This window comes from Electrophorus electricus, chromosome 1 (genome assembly GCF_041902795.1).
Source record: "Electrophorus electricus isolate QZ-2024a chromosome 1, ASM4190279v1, whole genome shotgun sequence".
NCBI lineage: Eukaryota > Metazoa > Chordata > Actinopteri > Gymnotiformes > Gymnotidae > Electrophorus > Electrophorus electricus.
The window spans coordinates 41827263-41849101 of record NC_137497.1 but is presented as its reverse complement, the minus strand read 5'-3'; the positions used below and the strand labels follow the sequence as shown (position 1 = coordinate 41849101).

At 50.2% G+C, this 21839-nt stretch overlaps 1 protein-coding gene across 4 annotated transcripts in view; it reads right to left on the bottom strand.

Annotated features, from left to right (window-relative positions):
* The window catches only part of csmd3a (CUB and Sushi multiple domains 3a), a 149349-nt gene that overhangs the window by 10595 nt on the left and 116915 nt on the right, over positions 1-21839 (bottom strand). For 3 of the 4 annotated variants that reach the window (XM_081720292.1, XM_035526376.2, XM_081720293.1), the window contains exons 56-64: positions 20996-21169; positions 17674-17856; positions 16025-16201; positions 13779-13958; positions 7411-7584; positions 4572-4745; positions 2921-2994; positions 672-783; positions 244-423 (exon numbers count right to left, since the gene is read on the bottom strand). In XM_081720292.1, the coding sequence (XP_081576418.1) occupies positions 244-423; positions 672-783; positions 2921-2994; positions 4572-4745; positions 7411-7584; positions 13779-13958; positions 16025-16201; positions 17674-17856; positions 20996-21169 (1428 nt within the window). Of the gene's footprint in view, positions 1-243; positions 424-514; positions 784-2920; positions 2995-4571; positions 4746-7410; positions 7585-13778; positions 13959-16024; positions 16202-17673; positions 17857-20995; positions 21170-21839 lie in introns of all 4 variants that reach the window. The other variant, XR_014125183.1, reaches the window with a different exon arrangement.

Genomic DNA, 21839 nt, shown 5'->3' with positions numbered 1-21839 from the left:
GCTGAAACACATAATACTGCCACTTAGTTTCCACCACAGAACCACACACTCACACCCTCACACACACACACACACACACACACACTCACTCACACACACTCACACACAACAGCAAAGTAGTGAGCTACAAAGTTCAAGCACAAAGAAAATTGAATTTCAAAGAGCTCTCAGTGACAAAACAGGTACATGCAAAAAAACCGGTGCACTTTTCTTTGTGCGTGCGCGCGTGCACTGGTGACCTACTTCTGCAAACAGGCACTTTCCCAGTCCAGGATCCGTCGGGCCGGCACATTCTATGCTCAGAGCCCCCAGTGAGGAGAAAGCCAGGCTGGCAGGAGTAGATGAGGGTGTAGCCAAGTGTGGGCAGGTCCAGGCCCAGCACACTGGCGTGCAGTGGGCTCCGCGGCTGCTTGCACGAGTGGGCTGCACAGGAAGACACAGAGGAATGGGTCAGGGGCGTCGGCCGTAGCTGTCGTCTGCCTGACGGATCACACCTTGGGAAGGCCACACTAACCGGTCAGTGACAAACGAGGAAGGAATGGCCTGGGAATGAGAAGAATGGTGGGAGGGAGGTGGAATTCTTGGAGGGCGATCCCGATGGTACTCCTGCAGCCGCCGAATGCCTCGGGGGTAGGAGGGTGGGGTGATGGTGGAGGAGGGGGACAACTTACGGATGCACTCAGGCTGGCTGCCGCTCCAGGTAAGGTCCGGCTGGCAGGATCTCGTAGTGGAGCCCAGTAACAAGTGCCCAGTCTGGCAGTGGAACCTCACTACGCTGCCCACCTGAGATATGACACACACTATTAAAACATAGGTCAGACATATCCACACACACACACACACACACACACACACACACACACACAGATGCATGAATGTGTACACAGACACACTCAACAAACTTCATGATCTTTGACTTCAAGCAAAATACTTCAGTCAAATGCAAAAGAACTTCAAAGGCAAGAGAATTTCAGATCAGCCACTACAGGAATGACGATTATTGAACAGTCCAGTGGATGGCTGTTTTTATTTAGGAAATCACAGTGGTACTTAGTCCTGCGGCGCACCCAGCTCCTTTAAGCCTTTCCTGTAAACTAATTCTCAACTTTTCTATTTTCCACTCGCCCTCCTCTGGGCGTTCTTTTTTCTTTCAAGTTCGGGTCCTCTACCAGAGGCCTGGGAGCTTGCAGGTCCTGCGTATCATCTCAGCTGTTTCCAGGACTGCACTCTTCCGAATGGAGATATCAGATGTTCCTGGGATCTGCTGGAGCCATTTTCTCATTGTGGAGGTCATAGAAGATATATATATATATATGTGTGTGTGTGTGTGTGTGTGTACGTGTGTGTGTGTGTGTGTGTGTGTGTGTGTGTGTGTGTGTGTGTACACATACACACACACACACAACAACTACCCAACAAACATTTTTTCTTGCTGTTGCGTGATCCTGACTGAACACTTCACTTTAGTTACTCACTTTTAAAAAGTAACTTTTTCCAAAAGGTTCAATAAATCTTCAATAAAGACATGGCAAGGTAAACCCACGTGTCATGTGTGCTTGTTGCAGAAATATATGTGTATTTATTTTTATGACCTACAAGCAAATCAGAGCACATTTTAGAAGCCCTTCCTGCAGAGATGCAGCTAATGCAGGAATCAAAAGATTCCCTCTTCTTTGCAACTGCGTTTCTGTGCCTCAGGAGGCATCATTCCCGCTCTCGGAGATCAGCTCTGACTCTGGAGTGTTCCTATTATATCCAGACACCTCAGAAAGCTTGCGTTAGCCGGGTCAGGTGTGGAAAAAGAAGCCGGGACAAAGGCAGCTAGAAGGTGTCCAGGCGCCCCAGTAGCACCTCTGCACCAGTGTGTATCACATAGGAGTGTGTGGGAGCTTCGCTTGGCACAGGCAGGGGTCAGCGTGTGGCGCCTATGTCCCCCAGTCACGGACAGTGGGAAGGAGAGAAAGCTCAGAGCTTTCAGATCGTCAAGGCCGGTTATGTCATCCTCGGCCGAGGTGTCGCACGACTCTGCAGAAGCCAGTCAGCAGGCCGCCACGCCGCTCCGCTAGCAAGTAGCCGATAAAGATGGCTAACTTTCCATTCTGCCCGTCAGACCTCATTCTGTGTCCACAGCCATTACCTGGCTGTGTGAGGAACTGCCACCACCCTACACTCCATCCTCCACCCCACCCACCCCACCGCTCTCCCTTACACTGCGTCATGTCAGCGGGGGCAAGGACCTGCCACCCAAAGACTCGGAGTAACGGCGTTCCGGTCCAGCTGACAAAAGCATCCGAGACGGCCTTCCTCACGCCCGGCTCCCGCGAGGGAGGCAGTCAAGAGTGCCAGCGGCAGTTGCCGCGGAGACGGCGGCGCAGGCCTCTGAAAGGGGGTGGCAAGAACGAGGAGTCTCTGCTGACAGACAGCGAGCGTCAGAGACATCTTTAAACCGCCAGAAGCTTCTCAGACGGCAACTCGCGGAATGATCCTGACAATAAGTCAATTGTGCTTTGGAAGAAAGGGGAAATCGGAAGAAATGACAATACTTTGTGCAACAGCCGCTCAGACACACACGCGCTTAAAATGAAGAGTCTATCTGCGGTATTATATTTCTGATGTTTATAGAGGACTTAATCATTTTTCATGATTCGGGGCATAAAGACAAGCAGACGGCAAACAGGACATGCACGCGGATTCCTCATTTCCACATACGCTGATGGGGTACTAAGTATACAACAGTGATAAGAATGAATCTAATTCATTAGAGCAATGTATAGCAATTCAGGATTAAAAAAAACCCCAGCATGCAGTAAAAGCTCCTCTTTCTAATGCAGACACACGCTCGCCCGCCTCAGTCTGTGTCTGTTTGTGTGTGTGTGTGTGTATGTGTGTGTTTGCTCTGATCTAGGTGCCTCTCTCCTACCTTGAAGCCCAGGCTTGCATTCAGGGAACCGTACTCTGGGGTCCCTGGATTTTCACAAGTTGTGCTGGTTGATTCTACAGTGAGAGAGATGCATATGGTGATCATCATCGTCGTCATCATCGTTATCGTCGTCATCATCATCATCATGCACCAGCTGCAGCGGCACTAATTATTCAACCTTAGGGACGATCCAGTCCGCAATAGATGCAGCAGTCACTGACACCAGCAGGGCTGAGAAGCCCTTCAGAGCACTAGTGCTGAACCGAGAAAAAGCTGAAAGACAAAGACGCTATGCCGTTTCACACGCTGGGAGGTTCCAACTGTGGTCTCAAACCTGTTATACCATGTAGCTTCAAAAGTCTGGAAAATTCTTTGCTTAAATTTCCACTTGAGTTTAAATACTCAAGTGAGTTTGCTTTTATAGGGACTTAAGTTTCAAAAGTATAAGTACTGAGATTTTTTATGGTTTCACTGCAGGGTCCCCTAGAATTACAGGCAGCCTTCAAAAATATGGGGAAAAAAAATCTTTTATTAACTCTAGCTCTATTGAAAATGTGTCAGAAATCTAACCTTTCAGCAAGGTAAATATATATTTGTAATATATGTGCCTAACAGAAGAGTGGGTTTCTTTCATATTTTCCGTGCAAGATCAAGGAGATAAACATCAAAGCCTTTGTTTGCACTGCCTTCTTTGCTGAATGTTTGCCAAGGATGTGGGTAATTCTAGAGGGCAGAGCAGATGTAGGATTTTTGTAATTAGATGTTCTCTCTTCTTGATTAATCCACCCTTTTTATTGGAGGAGCTCTAATGTCACTCACTGATCCGTTAGTAAAAGCTCATTAAATCAGTCTGATATTGATGTCAATTAACATCATCAGTAGTCAACAGCGGGGTGAATATTTTCCATTGGGGAGATCTGAGTGACTGTAGACATGAAGGAAACCGGATTTGAGGACAGGGTTTACACAAACAAACGATTCTCTTTTCCAAGGACCCTGGGTGAGGTCCTGGGGTCCTGGTGCACAGTTACCTTTTACACGGTTCGTATAGTATGTGCAACAGCAACGGGTGCAACAGGTCTATGCAAATCAGCCAGTTAAATCCAGCACTGCACCCTGATTGGTTGGCTTCAGGGTAACACTCCATCATATATCATTTTCACTTTTCCTCCAACCCAAGAGTAATGAGGAAAGACAAAGTGTCAGATAAGATAAAGTGTCATAAGTAAGATTTACTCATGCATGAACATCAAATATCTCTAAAATAGAAATATCATAAAATACAAGCACTTAAAAAAGGTAGTACTGTCACAAGTTATCTGTTGTTTGTTAGTATCCATTAGTAGTTACTGGACTGTACTGACTGGATATGACCCATTTACTTCCTGTTGCAAGGTCATGTGACCAACCACGTGACTAACACAGCTTCACTGATATGTTGCTTGTTACCGGCTAACTGCTAAAGACCCGGAAGATCTAAGACCAAAGCAGCAAAACAGCATGCCACACATAGGAGAGCCAGGCTTCAAGTTTTACACAGTGCATGCACTGAGCTGCATTTCTCCTTTGCGATTAATACAGATTAATACAGATGGCGGCTTTGGGATCGGTCTTCCGCAGGGCCTACAGAGGAAGGAGTGTATTATTTTACCTATACATCGAGGTTGGCTGCCACTCCAGGTGCCGTCAGCCTGACAGATGCGTGAGGACGAGCCCACCAGCACGTAGGGGGCGCTACAGCTGTACAGCACCTCCGATTTAAAGATGAAACTCTGCCCCTCCCTCCTGGCATGGGACGGGATGCCTGGATCACCGCAGAACTTCGCTGTAGGAGACAAGGCTCTGATGTTGACACAGGTAAAACCGCCTTTGATGTAAATTAGATGTCAATTTTAAAAGGGGAGGGAGTCAGATTTCTACTGAGTCTGAATCCTACTGCAAAGCACTGCGGAATGTTCGGTTAATTTACATATGGCTTTCTGCCATGATGTTCTGCCGTGTAGACTATCTGCTGCATTCTGGACATCGGCGGTCTGTAATTCCTAACCAGTCGACGGTGTTAATATCATGTTCGACGTGCAGATGAAAGCACACACAGATGCGCTTCCACAGCTGACACAAATTCAGCAGAGAGGAAGAATTCATTATCAAACCTTGGAATCATTTCACAGAGCTCAGTTTCCAAGGGCATAGAAAAACTTCCTAGATCTCCCGACGTCAGTCACAGTCTCATCCCTGACTCCTGACGCTAACGCTTCTCATTATTCGTGAAGCTCAGTGACCTTGTCGGGCGGGGGGGGGGGGGATTGGATCTACTGCAGGAATCAGCTGCAATGCTCGGTGTCAATAAATTACCTGTGTATTTAATTACAAACATGAGCTAACATTAAGTGCCTGATCAGCAGGGAAAATGTAATTAACACAAGGGGGAGAGAGAGCAGCCTGTCATTTATTGACAGGCTGACAAGAAATATATTTTTTCGTGTGTGTGAGGTTCAGAGGGCAAAACTGTATGACATAAATTACAGCAAAACTGCTGGAAATGCCGATCAGAGGGTTTTAGCGCCTGTGCCCCTCAAGACAGAGGAAGGCACACTGGAATATGAATGAAAGGCATTGAGTCACTGGAGAGGAGCACAGGCACACAGGGTCATGACATCTCAGGCACTCGCTGATGTGTATTTCTACATTTATATTTATGGCACTTAGCTGAGACTTTTTATCCAAAAAAAAGTCTCACAACTAAGTGTGAATACAACTTGAGCAATTGAGGGCTAAGGTTCTTGCTCAGGGGCCCAACAGTGGCAACTTGCTGGGGCTTGAAGTGGCAACCTTCCGGTTACAAGTCGAGTTCCTTAACCGCCACGCTACCACTGCCCCGTTTCTAGAGTAGGATTAAAGGAACCTCAGGGGCCCCAGGAGTTGGGCTCCCAGTCTGATGTCATCTCTACAGTGGCGGACGGTGGCGGTGTGGAAAGGTCAGGATGAGAGGACGATCGAATGCCATGCGTCGGAGCGGACCGCGGCGCCCGCGCTGCCACAGCCGTGGCCGACAGGTGACGGACGGGCCTCAGCTGAGCGCCGAACGCTAACCCGATTCCTTCCTGGGGTGAAAAAACCATGACTGCATGGCAATGGCAGCAAGGCAGAAGGGTCCAGGGGTGAACGTTCTTCTCTGAGGTGCGTGCTACGAGGTGGAGCATTGTTTCAACCCTCAAACAAGCACACCGGGGCTAATGCAGCTAGTGGGGCGGGGCTGTCTGAATACGCGACAGGGCGATTAAGGAGAAACATGCAAATGGAAGGTGGAATGGAGGCCTCTCCAGTTTGGGCACGCCGATGGGACACACCGTTGCCTATTCTGGCCACGTCGCTGGAGTGTCGCAGGCTGCAGGCGCCTCTGCCATGAATGGAGCAGCAATGTGCCCACTCTATGCCACCTCAATTTTAATCCAGGCTGTTTTTGTGTGCGTGTGTGTAAAAGAATAATTTAAACAGCTCCAGGCCAAAGCAAGTTGTGCATAATAAATGGAAGTAGAGAAGGCCCAGCAAGGCCCTGGTGCTGGCGAAGTTCCTTGATGAATAATACAGGACTTTAGAGGAGCCTGAAACAGCGCACAACAAAGGCAGAATCTTAATTTTGTTCTGCAGCTTGACGCGGACGGGCAGCTTTATGTGTGGCTCTCACCGTGGCGCTGTCCGCGGTGCTGAATGTGGGTTGGCGTGATTAAACACTTCCATTAAATCCACTGATTCAGGTCTTTAATACTCACACGCGGCACCGAACTCTGTATCCGAGTGGCCACTCTGGCACCTGAGCTGCCATTCTGGTTCCTGCACAGACGCGATCTACGCCTCTATAACCGCACATTATCACCGTAACAGTAATCCGGGAGCCGAGGCAGTGCCCTTCCTGGAGTGAATTACGGTTTGTGCCTTATCAGCACTAAATAAGCAACGGAATTTTCAGAGACAACAGCCCCCCACCCCAGGGTGATGGCATAGTTCCACATTTTACCCCTGCATTTTTTTCCTGAGAGAAGCACAAATGGAAGGGTGGGTAAGAAAGGCAGCGTGCAGAGCCCTGTGTGAGCGGGGGCATCGGGTGGAACGGCTCCTTGCCAGAAGCAAGTATGTGGAAGGGCTTGATAATCTTTCTCTAAGGCTGAAGGGAGTACTGAGCTCAGACCTAAGGGGCACGCAGTGGCCAGCGTCCACCACCGTGACTTCTACACCAAGGTCAAATAAAGACTTTGATTACATAAAGTGGTGCAGTTGCCTGGCTGCAAGAGCCCAGGAAAAAAAGGCTCTGCTGAAAGAGCCTCAAACCTCTTCATTCAGGAAGGCCATTTCCTCCAATCGCCGCAAGACGTCGGGCCCTTTCAAATATTAACTAGGCCTCCCTTCGCCAGGGAACTTAAAATGCACCAGAGGAGATGAGCAGTACGCTGTCTTTTATCATCAAACGAACGTGGATGGAGCTGACTCACGCATGCACAGGGGCACCTCGCCGCTCCAGGCACCGCTGGAGATGCAGGTGAGCACAGCAGGGAAGGAGAGCTCGTAGCCGTCCAGGCAGCCATAGCTTACGCTCGTGCCCCACCGGAAGAGGGACCCCTCCACCTCGCCGTTGGCTATCGGGGCAGGAGGGGGGCAGGTCACCACTACAGAGGGGAGACAAAAATGGGGAGGGGTTAGGACACACGTGCGCAGCAGAAAAAGAATTGTGGGATCAGCTAGAAATGTGATGACACTTCGTTTATATGAAGTCCTGTAGCTGATTCACAGACTGCATTTATTAACCAACACTTTGTTCCTGTTACTCAAACCCTGAGCTTTAGGTAAACATTTTCTTCTAAATCAACCCCTAATCCTTACCCTAACCTTTACCTTAACCAATACCCTAACCCTTACCAATACCCCAACCAATACTGTAACCAATACCCTAACCCTAACGAATACCCTAACTGATACCCTAACCTTTACCTTAACCAATACCCTAACCGATACCCTAACCCTTACCCTAACCAATACTCTAACCCTTACCCCAACCAATACCCTAACCCTTACCCTAACCAATACCCTAACCCTTACCCTAACCAATACTCTAACCCTTACCCTAACCCCAACCAATACTGTAACCAATACCCTAACCCTTACCCTAACCAATACCCTAACTGATACCCTAACCTTTACCCTAACTAATACCCCAACCAATACCGTAACCAATACCCTAACCCTTACCAATACCCTAATCCTTACCCTAACCGATACCCTAACCCTTACGGATACCCTTACCCTAACCAATACCCCAACCAATACCCTAACCCTAACCAATACCCTAACCGATACCCTAACCCTAACCAATACCCCAACCAATACCCTAATACCCTAACCTTTACCCTAACCAATACCCCAACCAATACCCTAATACCCTAACCTTTACCCTAACCAATACCCCAACCAATACCCTAATACCCTAACCTTTACCCTAACCAATACCCCAACCAATACCCTAACCCTTACCCTAACCAATACCCTAACCCTTACAATACCCTAACCAATACCCTAATCCTTACCCTAACCGATACCCTAACCCTTACCCTAACCAATACTCTAACCCTTACCCCAACCAATACCCTAATCCTTACCCTAACCGATACCCTAACCCTTACCCTAACCAATACCCTTACCCTAACCAATACCCTAACCCTTACCCTAACCAATCCCCTGACCCTTACTCTAATCATTAATGTAACATTGGGGAGGTGAGGCAGGATGCAAAGACGAGCCGCGTCACACACAAAGACGTTTATTAAACACGTAACAAAACTGAAAACAAAACATGAACAGCAACACTATACAAGACAAGCAAGAGCTAAACACTACAAAGTGGCTGGTAACAGCATGCATGTTAAACACCAACAGACACTAACAACTAAACAGGACCATAAATACATGTGTTAACAAGATATGACAGATATGACACTTGGGAGGGGTATGGCAACAAAGAGACACACGAGACACACACACACACACACACACGACATCAAACAAACATAGGGAGGAGTCTAGGAGGAGGGGGCCATGCCCTAACCCTTAAACAATAACCCTTACCCTAAATCTTACCCTAAAACTTACCTTAACCCTTAAACAATAACCCTTACCCCAATTCTTACCTTAACCCTTTCCTTCAGCCTAACCCTTATCCCTAAACCTTACAATTTCACCTACCCTAATCCTTACCCTTATATATCTCTTAAAAACTGAGCTACATTATATGGCTTGTTAACAATATAAACAAATGCAGAACAAAAGAAAGCTTTAGGTACCCCTTTCACAGCATGGACGTATAACACAGCACCTTAAGGCTCAACAATCGAAACGAATCAAAACTTGTCCTATGTGGATACAAGGCAAGTGGAAAGTCTGGACTATGCATTCTGTAGCAGTTCTTTTTGCCCTCTAGCCACAGTGAACTGTGTCTTCTTGCTGCAACAAAGTTCCCCCTTTGGCTTCCTTCTCCTGGCTCCTCGGCACTCCCCTACACGGCCTGCAGCTAAACCACGCTGGATGCTCAGTGCTGGGCGCTGAACGGCCACAGAGATCCACCTTCTGTTTCCTCAGCACTGCTTCCATCTGAGACTCTGGGCAAGGACTTTAAGAGGCGACCATGTCCGTGCTAAATCAGACACAGGCACCAATGGCAGGAGAGTGGAGCGCTCCGGTACCGGGACCCTCTCTGGTCCGCAGACTGGCTGCTGGATGGAGGGCTGACTGGACTGGGCGCTTTCACGGCAAACACCTTCCTCCAGTGTGTATATGCTTATGCACAGGTGATATTGAACATGCTAATAGCCCTAGCATTGACAAAATCAACGCCTGTCAATTTGCATATGCAGAGACTGGAACGCCGTTTTGAATTGCAAATTAGTAGATTGCAGAAGAATTTTGAAAAGGGGAGGGGGGGGGGGAACGGTTGTGATGCAAAACAAGTCCACTGGTATTTTGACATAGCTGGATATGAAACCGTAGGGAGCAGCTGGGTTTGAACGGCCGATGAATAATTCATGAGCTATTTTGACGAACGAACGTCCCAATAATAATTTTTAAAAAAAGCAAATTACAACAGTGCGCCGCATATTCTCCATTGTATACAGCTGTTCCTTCCATTGCACCATGGGAGCTGAGGCACATGATTGTCAGTGAGCTTCGCAGCTCCAGCCACACTTCCAGATGCAATTACATCTTCCTTTATGCTGGATCATTTCGCCTCACCTCTCGCCTTATTGTGGCAAATAACACAATCAGCCTGACGCTAACGCAGTTCGGCCTAAGCCCAACGCTGGGAAGCACATGACCGCATTTCTCCTCCAGAGCCAGGGGAAGCTTCAGCTGAGAGCTTCGCCCGGGAGCTTCTCCCCTCAGGGGAAGGAGATTTGCTGGGGGGAGGAAGGCTCTCCTTCTGAGCTTTTAGCTCTGAATACTAATGCTCCAGTCAATATCAGACATCCAGGGGGGTGCCTGGGACCAGCCTTGAGGCGCGCAACCAAAGTGCTCAGGCCCTGCTTATGACTTAACCCCCCCGCCCCATAAAAAAAAAAAAGGACAACTGGTCTATACACAGTGCCTGCATGGGCCTCACACAAAACTGGGCAAACAAAGTGAGACGTGACCGAGTTGCACAAAGCACTCTGCGAGTAGTTAGGAACCAGGGGAAGCTTAGCAGCCTCCCGCATGGCCTCGTGTGCAGGAGATCCAGCCGCACCTCCTGCTCATGGTAACAACTCCAGGCTGCTCTCTGGTCAGCAAGATTAAGCGCAGTGCCTGTGCAGCTGCAGACTGCACACGTCATTCAGGCCAAGCAGGAGAAACAAGAGGAGAAGGCTCATAACTCCTCCCCAATAGCTCAGTGTTGGGAACTGAGCTTGAAGCGCTTGAAATCAGGGTATTTCTGTATAAAATACTTTATTCCTGCAGGGAGACACGTCACTGGGTACAACGTTTAGCTAAAGGAAGGTTTGTCTGGGGTTTTTTTTTAACCGCAGAATGCGGCCTGCAACCGAAACAGGAAATCCCCAAGTCTGCAGCAGTAAAAAGGTGCTACTAGTGTTACCAGTTTTTGTACAAAACTGAGCACTTAGAAGCTCCGAAGACCTGGCACAAGGCGGTAGCAAAGCAGAGCCGTGGTAACTCCAGATAAACTCCGGGTGAACTTAACTGGATGAGCTGAGCAAGCTGCAGTCTGACTGCATCTCACCCCACAGACCCCAGCGGTGGAGGAATGGGAGCAACAGCGTGTGTGTGTGTGTGTGTGTGTGTGTGTGTGTGTGTGTGTGTGTGTGTGTGTGTGTGAGTGAGTGAGTGTGTATGTGAGTGAGTGTGTGTGTGAGTGAGTGAGAGAGTGCGTGTGTTTGTACGCATGAACATATGCTTTTGTGAGCGAGAGGGGACATGTGAGAGAATGCGTGTGTGTAGACTGCACTTGGCACGTGTCATGCTTAGCGTGTCAACATAACTGCACTTCTTGCTGATCGGCAGCACCTCAGCATTGCTGGACATGCTCCTCTCTGCCAAATCCAAACCCAGGTGGGCAACCATCACACATTAATCAATGCACACTCCGCACACACACTAAAGAAACCAGCAAAAGATTCCATAAGGAAATGAACAAACTTTATATTGGCTTGACAAAGCCTGCAAAAGCCAATTAAACGCTATGGAAATACAGAGATTTTCATTGCCTGCTGTGCAAAAACCATAATGCCAAACACAAGTAGCGTGTGGGCAACAGACAAAAGATGCACATCAGATTGATGGACACAGTCTGTAAACTGCAGGAGAAAAACATGCCCATTAGGCGTTTCATCCAACTCCGTAGTGGGGGGGGGGGGGGGGGCGCGTCAGAGATGTTTGCCCTGGCATTTGTGGGAATTTCTGACAGCACATCTGCAGGAGGATGAGTTCTAGCAAAGATCTGTGAGTTCTTTGTGGGGACAAGTCGGACAGGGAGAGACAAAGAAAGGCCGACGTATGGAGAGATGGACTGTCTGTGCGCCCGCCGGTCTGTCTGTGTGTGTGTGTGTGTGTGTGCCTGCGTGTGTGAAGGCTCTACTCTGTGCGCGGAGAGCAGCTCTTCGAGCTCAGCGTCTAATCTCACACAGGTCAGTGGACACTGACAAGCCTCAGCCAGGCTGTCTGGAGGGAGCCAGAGATAAAAAAAAAAAAGAAAGAGAGAGATAGAGAGAGAGAGAGCTTAGCCTTCAGGCAGCTTCCCAGTAGCAGGCACTGGTCCTGCCTACCTGATGGACTGACAGCCTGATGGGCACAGCCTACCTGATGGGCACAGCCTACCTGATGGGCTGACAGCCTGATGGGCACAGCCTGCCTGATGGGCTGGCAGCCTGGTGGGCACAGCCTGCCTGATGGGCACAGCCTGCCTGATGGGCTGGCAGGGAGAGGGCCTGCGGGGCTGTCCCCCTCATGCAGCTGCCTGACACTGGCCTCATCTGACCGCTTAACAGCTAAAAGCTATTGGCGCATCCCACACCAGTCTCCTGATTGAGTTAACGTTACGATCATTACCACGCCATGTGAGTGGCTCACAGCAGAAGTTCAGAGCAATTTGCACTTGCCACTCATTAGGAGAATTCGAACAGGATGTACTGTGATGAAGACGGCCATTTTCTCTTCGTTCTTGGTGAGAAATTCAATTCCTACACAGCTCTATAACCTGACACGACCTGAGTAAAACATTATTATAGCCGAGCTAAATCAAAAGCGCCTTTGTCCGTGTGCAGCTGCGATTTTTTTCTGATGCGATTGCCACGCCTGATTATTGCCTAAATAAACGTCCCTGTATTCAGCTGTGCCCTCATTTAGTCATGAGGATTTCCATTTAATATTAATGGTGTTTTACCAGCTACACTCAACACACAGCATTCTCACAACTGAATACTCTCGTTTATATCTGTCACTATTTTCTTCTTCTTCTTCTTATTATTATTATTATTTATGATGTTATTAGCTGGCAAATTTGTTAATTAGATAAATGTGCTTTATATATGAACACAATAAATAAAGTTTAAGAGCAACATTGTAGAGAAAGTATGTCCCTTAGGCAAAAAAAAAAAAAAAAGCTGTTTTGAAAGACAACATTGTGGAGAAAGACCACACTGCTCAAATCAAAAAGGTCCCTCTTCTGGCTTCAGACAGCATACGGCACAGCTGTGATTCAAACCAGACTCCCTGTACCGGGTCTTACTCTTGATTTAGCCAGTCGGAACTATTGACGGATTTCATCTGAAAATGATAGGCTGTGAATGCAAAGATAGGTTTTTGGAAACCCCGCAGCCTTAATTCCGAGAGAGCTCCGGGAGAATTAGTGGGTTACGGCCGGAATTTCTACGAGCGGGTACCTCGCTGAGGTTGAAGCTGCTTCTCTTTGGTCCATAAAGGAGGTGCACCACAGCACAGCTTTGATGTGATACGCAGGGGAGCGCTGAGAGGGGCTGATCTGAGGAGGGGGGGCCCGGCTGAACGTGAGGACCCACTGGGATACGCTCCGTGACTAAAGAGCATGGGTAGTTATCGGCCATTTAAACGAGAAGGTGCTGGGACCAGACAAAGGAGGTGCTGTCAGTTATTCAGAGAATCCCCCCCGATGCCCTTACTCCTCCTGGGTTTGCCTCTCTGTGCGGGAAAGGCAGAGAGAAGCTGTTGCTCTCTGACGCTCTCAATCCCAGCTGTCCTGGCGGCGCCCGTTAGCTCTCATTTCGGAACTTTTCAGAAGCCGACACGGCGGGTTGGCTCACGGGCCCGCGCGTACACGCCCAGGAACAAACCGCGCAACAGATACCTTCGCAGGTGGACAGGTGTCCGCTCCAGGTGCCATTCTGGGTGCAGGTGCGTGTGCTGCTGCTCCCGTTCTCCATCAGGTAGCCCGGCTGGCAGGCGTAGCTGACGTTCTGGCCCACAGTGAAGAGCTCGCCGAAGCGCAGGCCGTTGGCCGGGACGCCGGGGTCACCGCAGCTGATCACTGTCAGACAAGGATGGACGTGAGGGGTCATACACCGGCAAAAACCCACAGAAACTCTTCAACCTCAAACATGGGCAAGACTGTGATACTAAAACTCATACCCTCATTTGTATGATGGATCATTTATAGACTTCTGTTTGTCTGTCTTCTGGTGCAAACATGACCTCAAACATGGACCATATCCAGCACTCTAACCAGGACTACTAGGAAGATACCCAACTATCATTAACAGGGTATCAACAGGGTATCATTCAAGTCAAAACAAAGCTTCCATTGCCAGCCTGACCACATAGCCTTAAGAACAGCGAGGAGGGGTTTGTCAGGGGTTTAGCAGATCTCTATGGACTGAGCACTTCCTGCATGTCGTCATCTGTGCCAAGCTGCTGGCCGATCCTCGTCCACACCACTCCGTTAGCGTGAGCGTTTATACGACATTAGCCGCACCAGACGCGAGTGTGCGACGGAATTACGGGCCGGATCCGGCTGGGCTTGTGATAACACAGCGCAAATATCTGCTCACTCGCCTTAACAGCGGAGGCGTCCAGGATTAGGCGGGGCGGCGGCAGGTGGGGTTGGCAGCGGCGGGTGGTCCACTTGGGGGTCGCTTGCTGTAAATGCTGGCTGCTTCCGATTGATCAAATGGTCAATTAGCGATAACGAGGACCGAGCGCAGAAGAGTTCATTCATGTTCCTGTCATCTCACATCCTAAAGGCTACGCCGAGCGATGTGACGAGGGTCTCTCAGCCCACCCTTTCTCTCTCTCTCTCTCTCTCTCCATTCTCTCTCTCTCTTCTCTCCATCACTCTTTAATGACTTGATGGCATTCCCTACGTTCATTTATTAATAATATCCTCCACATAGCCTCTCTCGTCATATTATTCACATATTTGTAGGCGCAAACTTTCATAGCCATTTTGATAATAAACCCATCTGTTTCCTTAAACCCACATGCAGCCTTGCTGAAAAAGCAACACATGTACATAAAACTAATTGGTTAAATGCTAATCAATAATTAATAGCTGCAATTATGACTGCGTACCAGGCCCGGATGCCTTTTGCTGGCTGACACACCGTTTGAAGCGATCAGTCACTCGAATGCTTCGCAGATGCCCAGAGCAGAACAGACTGTGCTCTCCCACGCTAACGGCCAGCAGCAGCGCCAACTCATGAGCACACCGATCTCACACCTCAGCAAATGACTCGTGTCATTCTTCAGAACTTTCACATGCCACTTGAACCCGAAGAGTAAACTCTGGAGTGTGGTCAGTCTTAAATGTGAGCATCTCCTTCAAGCCCCATGTTTCTTTTGGCCTGCACGGGTTGCCATATCCTGCTAAACTACTCCTTAACGGTTGCAGCACCATCTTCAGTATAATAAGTCTTTATACCATTCGTATCATGGGCCTCCCAGGCAGCAGAGGGCACCACCGCTGGCTCGGGCGCCTATCTGTTCCGTTGCCTAATGAAGTCCATTAGTGACGCCTCTCTGTGCCTCGTTACCACTGGCTCCGGTCTGGTGCTAATCTCTTGACTTCATCCATTAACGAACTGCATTGCATCATGGGGGCACATGCATCCGCTAATGGCAGTGAAGAGGCCTATTGAAATTCACCATAGCCACACTTTGCTCCGTTACACCCCCTCTCATTACTTTGTCTCTGTGCCGACATCAATCTCACATTATTCGTCAGTCAGAGATTGATCACCTGAGTCGGTCTGTGCTGCCGTTATGCAGCCGAAGCCGGCAAACAAATCTCTTTATATTAATGAGATTTCTGGCGAGGGAAGGTGCGGCTGGCCTCTGCACACCGCCATGAGTGCCGGCGCACTGTAGAGGCTGTCTAATTACAATCAAGCTACCAGCCCGGCGGGAATGCTTGCGGAGCACTCCGGGAAGGCGCCGGGAAGGCTCCGGGAAGGCTCCGGCGCTAGCTTTGGCAGCGTTTCTTCCACGGATGCAATCACAGGAGGGTCAGGGCGGAGGGGAGAGGCACAGCCTGGGAAACGGAGAGGCGGGAGAGGAGGCTCACGCGCGCTCGGATGGGCGTGTGGGGGTCTGGCTTACGGGTGCAGTTGGGCTCCGTGCCGGACCAGGTGCCGTTGGCTAGGCACACCCGCGAGGGGGAGCCCGCGAGCCGGTAGCCATCGGCGCAGCTATAGGAGACCGAGTGGGAGAAGGCGGTGCCGTCCAGACGGGAGACGCGGCCGTTGGCGGGACCGCCGGGGTTACCGCACTGGACCGCTGCAGTGGGCGGGGGAGGGGGAAGGAGAGGGATAAAAGGAGAGAGAGAGAGAGAGAGAGAGAGAGAGAGGGAGAGAGAGGGAGGGAGGGATGAAGGGAGAGGGACAGTAAAGGTACAATAAGAGAAGATTAAAAAGATCAAATGAGAGAAAGGAAACACAGAACGGGAGAGAGAGATTAAAAGAGTAAGAGCAGAAGAGGAAGAAGAAAGAAGGGAAAGGGTAGAGCGAAGACGAGTGAGAGCTGGAGGTCATCGGTGCTCAGTGCAGCAATAACGGACCAGCGACACATTCTGCAGTGACAGGTTCTGCATTTACTGCAATTACTGCAAATGGTTGTTTCCTTTTGAGCCAAACAAAAGCTTCATGAGAAATATTGATCAAATTCTTGAGAGATGGTTTTAAGAGCCTTTAGTATACACAGACAATAAAAAACATTATACAAAACAGAATCTAAATTAACTTCCCAAATAGGGCTGCCTGATATGAACAAATGATTATATGGCCAGCGTGAATTGCCCTGTAATAGATCTCTGTTAATGTGACAGAACTAAAGATTGGCCTGCATTCCAACGGCCAGTAATTATTTATGCTCGTTATATCGTGTCAGTGTCACGATTGATCAAAGCAGCCCCAGAACACTGGAACGCCTGAGACTGGTCAGGCCACTTAGGGGGCACCATTTGGCTGCTTTGTCCATATGCAGTTTTGCTTTCCAGACTTGGGAAGCACGGTTTCGCACTGAGGATGACTACGGCATTCGCCGCGTTCTTTAAAAATAAATGTAAGATATTTCAATTGGGCTAAAAAGGCGGCGTAGATCTCGGCTTTGCTCTCTGTGGCAGGAGAGCGAAGGGCACACGGACTCTGCAGGGTTAAAGTGCGGGGGCCGCCTGCACTCCCGAGGGCCCGCATGTTTCCTGCGGCATGATGGGATTTAATGCGAGACAAGCTGTTAGATCAAAGTAAAAAAAGAAAAGAAAAAAAGAGAGAGAGCGAGCGAGAGCGAGAGAGAGAGAGAGAGTGCGAGAGAGAGAGAGCTCAACTATTTAGGCTGGACAGAGTCTCGGGGGTGCAAAGAGCTAACAAAGTGCAAATCAGATTTAGAACGCAGCCCGGGTGATAACCAGCTGCCCCGCAGAGCCCATGAACGGGGTTTTGCGCTGAAAGGTTTCTTTGCAGAAAGCAACTGTCCAGACCCTCCTGACTGTCCCCCTGCCTTCAGATCAGGGAGGACCATGGGGTACCTTCTCTGCAGCTGGACACTGTAGCATGCTCACTCACACAAGTATCGGTTTAGTGAGAGAAGATTCCTCTGGGTGTGTGGGTTGTGGGTGTGTGTGCACTGTGGGAGTGTGCACTGTGGATGTGTGGGTTGCAGGTGTGTGTGCGTTGGGGATGTGTGCGTTGGGGATGCGTGCTTTTGATGTGCGAGTGTGTGCATGTCCGCTGGTGTGTTGGGGCTGGACTTACGTTTGCAGGTGGGTTGGCGTCCTGACCACGTGCCGTTGGGGAAGCAGATGCGCTCGGCGGAGCCGTAGAGCGTGTGCCCCGGGGCGCAGGTGAAACGCACTTTGGGCCGCAGCTGAAAGGTCCCCTCCTCCCTTGTGGCGTGTGCAGGTGTACCGGGATCACCACACTCACCTGCCATCTCCCCTGCACACACACACACACACACACACACACAAAAATAACATTCGTCATATGATGAACATTCCTGTCTCCCTCTCTGCTGCCATTCCCGCACTTCCCTGTGGCTAAGAAGCAGTAGTGTCTGATCTATCGGAAGGTTAATAAGTGCGGGCCAAGTCCAGCCAGCCCCGGGCAGACCTGCACCCCACAGCTCCCTGAGTCCTTCTGCACTGCCACTCACTCACTGGATAGAGACCTGATCTGAGACGGCGGAACGCCGGGGTCGGTGGCGGGTGGGAATCCCAGGGGAGGGCCCTGCCTGTTCTCCCTGCTACGGGAGAACCGGGGAAGGAAGGTACTTTAGTCATGTGGTTCACCCCTTACTCTGAGGGTACCAGTGTAATTACTCGGCGTAACTAGGGAATGAACGCTAACTTCCCTCCAGCCTTAAAGGGATGGCGTGCGGTTCCTCTGCGGTTTCCTGACGTGTAGTTCCACGGCAAAGCAGTAAACCATTTAGTAATTATTAGTCATTTAGTCATTATTATTGGACAGGGAGATTTAGCAGAACACTGACACCTGCCCCCCCCCAAAAAAGTTATAAATCATTTACCCAGTTATAAATCATGCAGTTAGAGGGATCTACAGGGCTATCACCATGTTATCACCCTGGAGCTTGATACCATAAAGGATTAGCATACATCATCTCCGTGAAGCATGAACTTGCCAGTTGTGGCCAGGGGTCATCTCAGACCGCATCGATTCAATGGCAGAGCAAGCCGTGGAAGACGCTTGCCCTGACCCTGATGGAGTCCTCTTTAATTACACGTATGGGTACCCGAGGCTCGATATGTGCTCACGCTAGGCTCAAGCTATGCTCCAGATAGGATCGTGCGCCTCAGACCCAGAAGAGGAATTTAGCTGGCGATTAAAAGCAGCTACGGGCATCTCCTGCACGGACGCAGCCGGATCACTCTCGTCTTCGGGCGAGTCCGGGCTTCCATCGCAAATAAGTGGAATAATATAAACACGTCGAAGCACGTTCCTCCGCCCCTCGACGGGGCCACGGGTGAGAAATGAGCTGTTTTTTTCAGTCTGTGAGAACTCTGGGACGCAGTGGCAGGTGGGACGATGAGCGGGATCGTGGGGCATGGGTGTGGAGGAGGAGGCCAGGAGGCCGTGAAGGAAGACGTGACGTGTGCTGTCGTCTGGTCCGAGGCTCTGCCAGAGCTGAGCGCACTGGACCCGACCGGAAGTAGCCGGGAAGGGGGAGGCCGTCCAGCAGCTGTCTGTGTGCGGAGCAGCCAACCGGGCCCTGCTCTGATCCGCGGCCGGGCGGTCACGTCGCAGTGCAGAGCCGTGTTACAGCTGTGCCAGTTTCCGGCTGGGTCGCCGTGGCTTCTCTGAAGTGCCATCCACACCCCGATCAGGGGAGCAGTGCTAACACGGGCACGCGAGAAAATATCGATCCGGCTTCCTCTGCTCACTTCCTTGTGCCGCACTGCAAATATTGGCGTTCTGTCCACGCGCAATTCAGGTTGCCAAGTATTTTGATTTAGGAGCGAAGCATGGTGGAGCTGCGGACGCAGCTCATGGTAAAAGCGTTTAGCTTTCAGCGTATTTTCCAAGTCCAGGAACCTCGGTGCTGGCCAAAGCCAGCGAGCTCTTGGCAGGATAGAGTGGGTTTTAAACCGGAGCCAGAAGTAAACAGTACCTGGGCGTAAGGCAGCGTCGTTCAATATTTGCAGCCCGCGATTGGTATGTTCCAGTCGGCTGCAGGCGGCGTTCGGAAGCCCAGGTGAAAATGTGAGCAGGAGAAAAGGAAACGCGTGCTGGGCAGAAAAAAGTCACGGAGATCCAGCGGACTGAGAGCCTGGAGATCAAACCGGGACTGTCAGGCTGGAGACGTTCACACAGAATATGAGAGTGTTTCCCACGCAGAGCTCACAGAGAAGCAGAGGACACAAAGGGTGTGAAGGAGGTAGGGGTGGAGAGAGAGAGAGAGAGAGAGGGAGAGAGAGAGAGAGAGAGAGAGAGAGAGAGAGAGAGAGAGAGAGAGGGGGGAGAGAGAGAGAGAGGGAGAGAGAGAGAGGGGGGAGAGAGAGAGAGAGAGGGAGAGAGAGAGAGAGAGAGAGAGAGAGAGAGAGAGAGAGAGAGAGAGGGGGGAGAGAGAGAGAGAGAGAGAGAGAGAGAGAGAGAGGAGAGAGGAGAGAGAGAGAGAGAGAGAGAGAGAGAGAGAGAGAGGGAGAGAGAGAGAGAGAGGGAGAGAGAGAGAGGGGGGAGAGAGAGAGAGAGAGGGAGAGAGAGAGAGAGAGAGAGAGAGAGAGAGAGAGAGAGAGAGAGAGAGAGAGGCCTGCATGTGTGCAGCTCTTAAGTACATGTGCTGGCGGTGGGTGTTTCGTTCTGCCTCTCCAACCCAGCCGAGCAACTTTGGGTTTGGGTTTGGGTTTGGGTTTGGGGGGGGGGGGGGGCTGTCGAAGCTTGACAGGGGGGCGGAATAGATGAAGTGCTTCTGGTTACGGGGTCGGACACGGCAGATGCGAGTTGAGGGGAAGCAGGTGGATGGGGACAGAGGGGGAGAGAGGGAGAGAGAGATGGATTGAGGGAAAGACGGATGGAGTTAGGTAGGGAGGGAGGAAGGAGACACCAGCTTGTGAAAGCAAATGGGGTTTTTACAGTCTCTGTCATTAAAGCGAGTGTGAATCGGGGCGAGCTGAGGCTGGAATTAGTGACGGTCTATCAATTAGATGAATGGTCTGTGAGGGATAACACTACACACACACAGGCAGGAGTCATTACTCAAAAGGATTTAATTACAACACCAAAGGCCAACAATACAGAATGGGCCAGGTTGCACAGGGAAGCTGAATGCTGTTGTATGCAGCTATAAGCATTTCACGTTTCTATCACCCCTCCTGTGTTCTCTCTCTCTCCCTTTAATGTCACAGGCCTCTATATCCAGGCAGAGTAAAGTGATAAAATGGCTCAAAAGAAAAGCCAGGCAGCACAATTTCTTATCTTTACCACCAAAATGAGTCGGGCCCCTGGTGTGACCACGTCCACGTCTAAGACCACTGCCCCCCACAACAATGCCTGCCTTGCTGTCCTCGATAACACCAGCCATACCGCACGCTCCCTCCAGCACTCCAGGGCGGCCCCTGACCTGAGCAGTGGGGCAGCGAGCCACTCCACTGGCCGCTGAGCTGGCAGTTGCGGCCGGAGTCTCCAATCAGCTCCCGGCCTCCGGTGCAGGAGTACCGCACGGTGGCGCCGAAGGTGAACTTGTCTCCGGTTAGGACTCCGTGGGGCGGAACACCGGGGTGGCCGCACTCGACCTCTGAAAGACAGGGCAGAAGGGGGTCAGAGGTCAGCAGAGTGGGCTCGGTCACCCGCACCGTGCCTTCATGCTGCCCTCTTGTGCTTGTATTGTTCCATAAAGGTTTTCACTGGTCATTTTGTACAGTTTCTCATTTTCGCTTTATTTACTCAGACTGGGAGACCTTAGTGACCAATAACATTTTTGCTGCTATTTTTCACCAGGCCTCCGGTGGCTACCATAATTAGGAAGCTTATTAGCCTCATCTGTGGAACCCTTCCCCCTTCAAACCTTCCCCCTTCCGTGAATAACCGACATGAAGCCAGAGAGAGAGGGAACGCCAGCAATTAGGGGCGAGGGGGCGGGGCAAACAATTAACCACAGGCAATTAGTGCCTTGCATGCAAATGAGGTAAACATCCCCCGGTAAACTGTGGGCATGGGTCCAGCTGCCAACCACACACTCACTGCAGAAAGAGAAAAGAAAAAAAAAACAAAGATTTACAGTGATTTTCTTCTTTTTTTGCCTACAATGGAATAAAATTCAGCATGCGAGTCTGTGAGCTTTAAATAGCTTTGGAGTTTTCTAGCCTAAAAGCAGCACTATAGGAGCAAGACGTGCACCAAACTCCAAGTGCTTACAGTAGTAATCTGAGTCACAGGGCTATGATGGACAGCTGCTGGGTAGACTG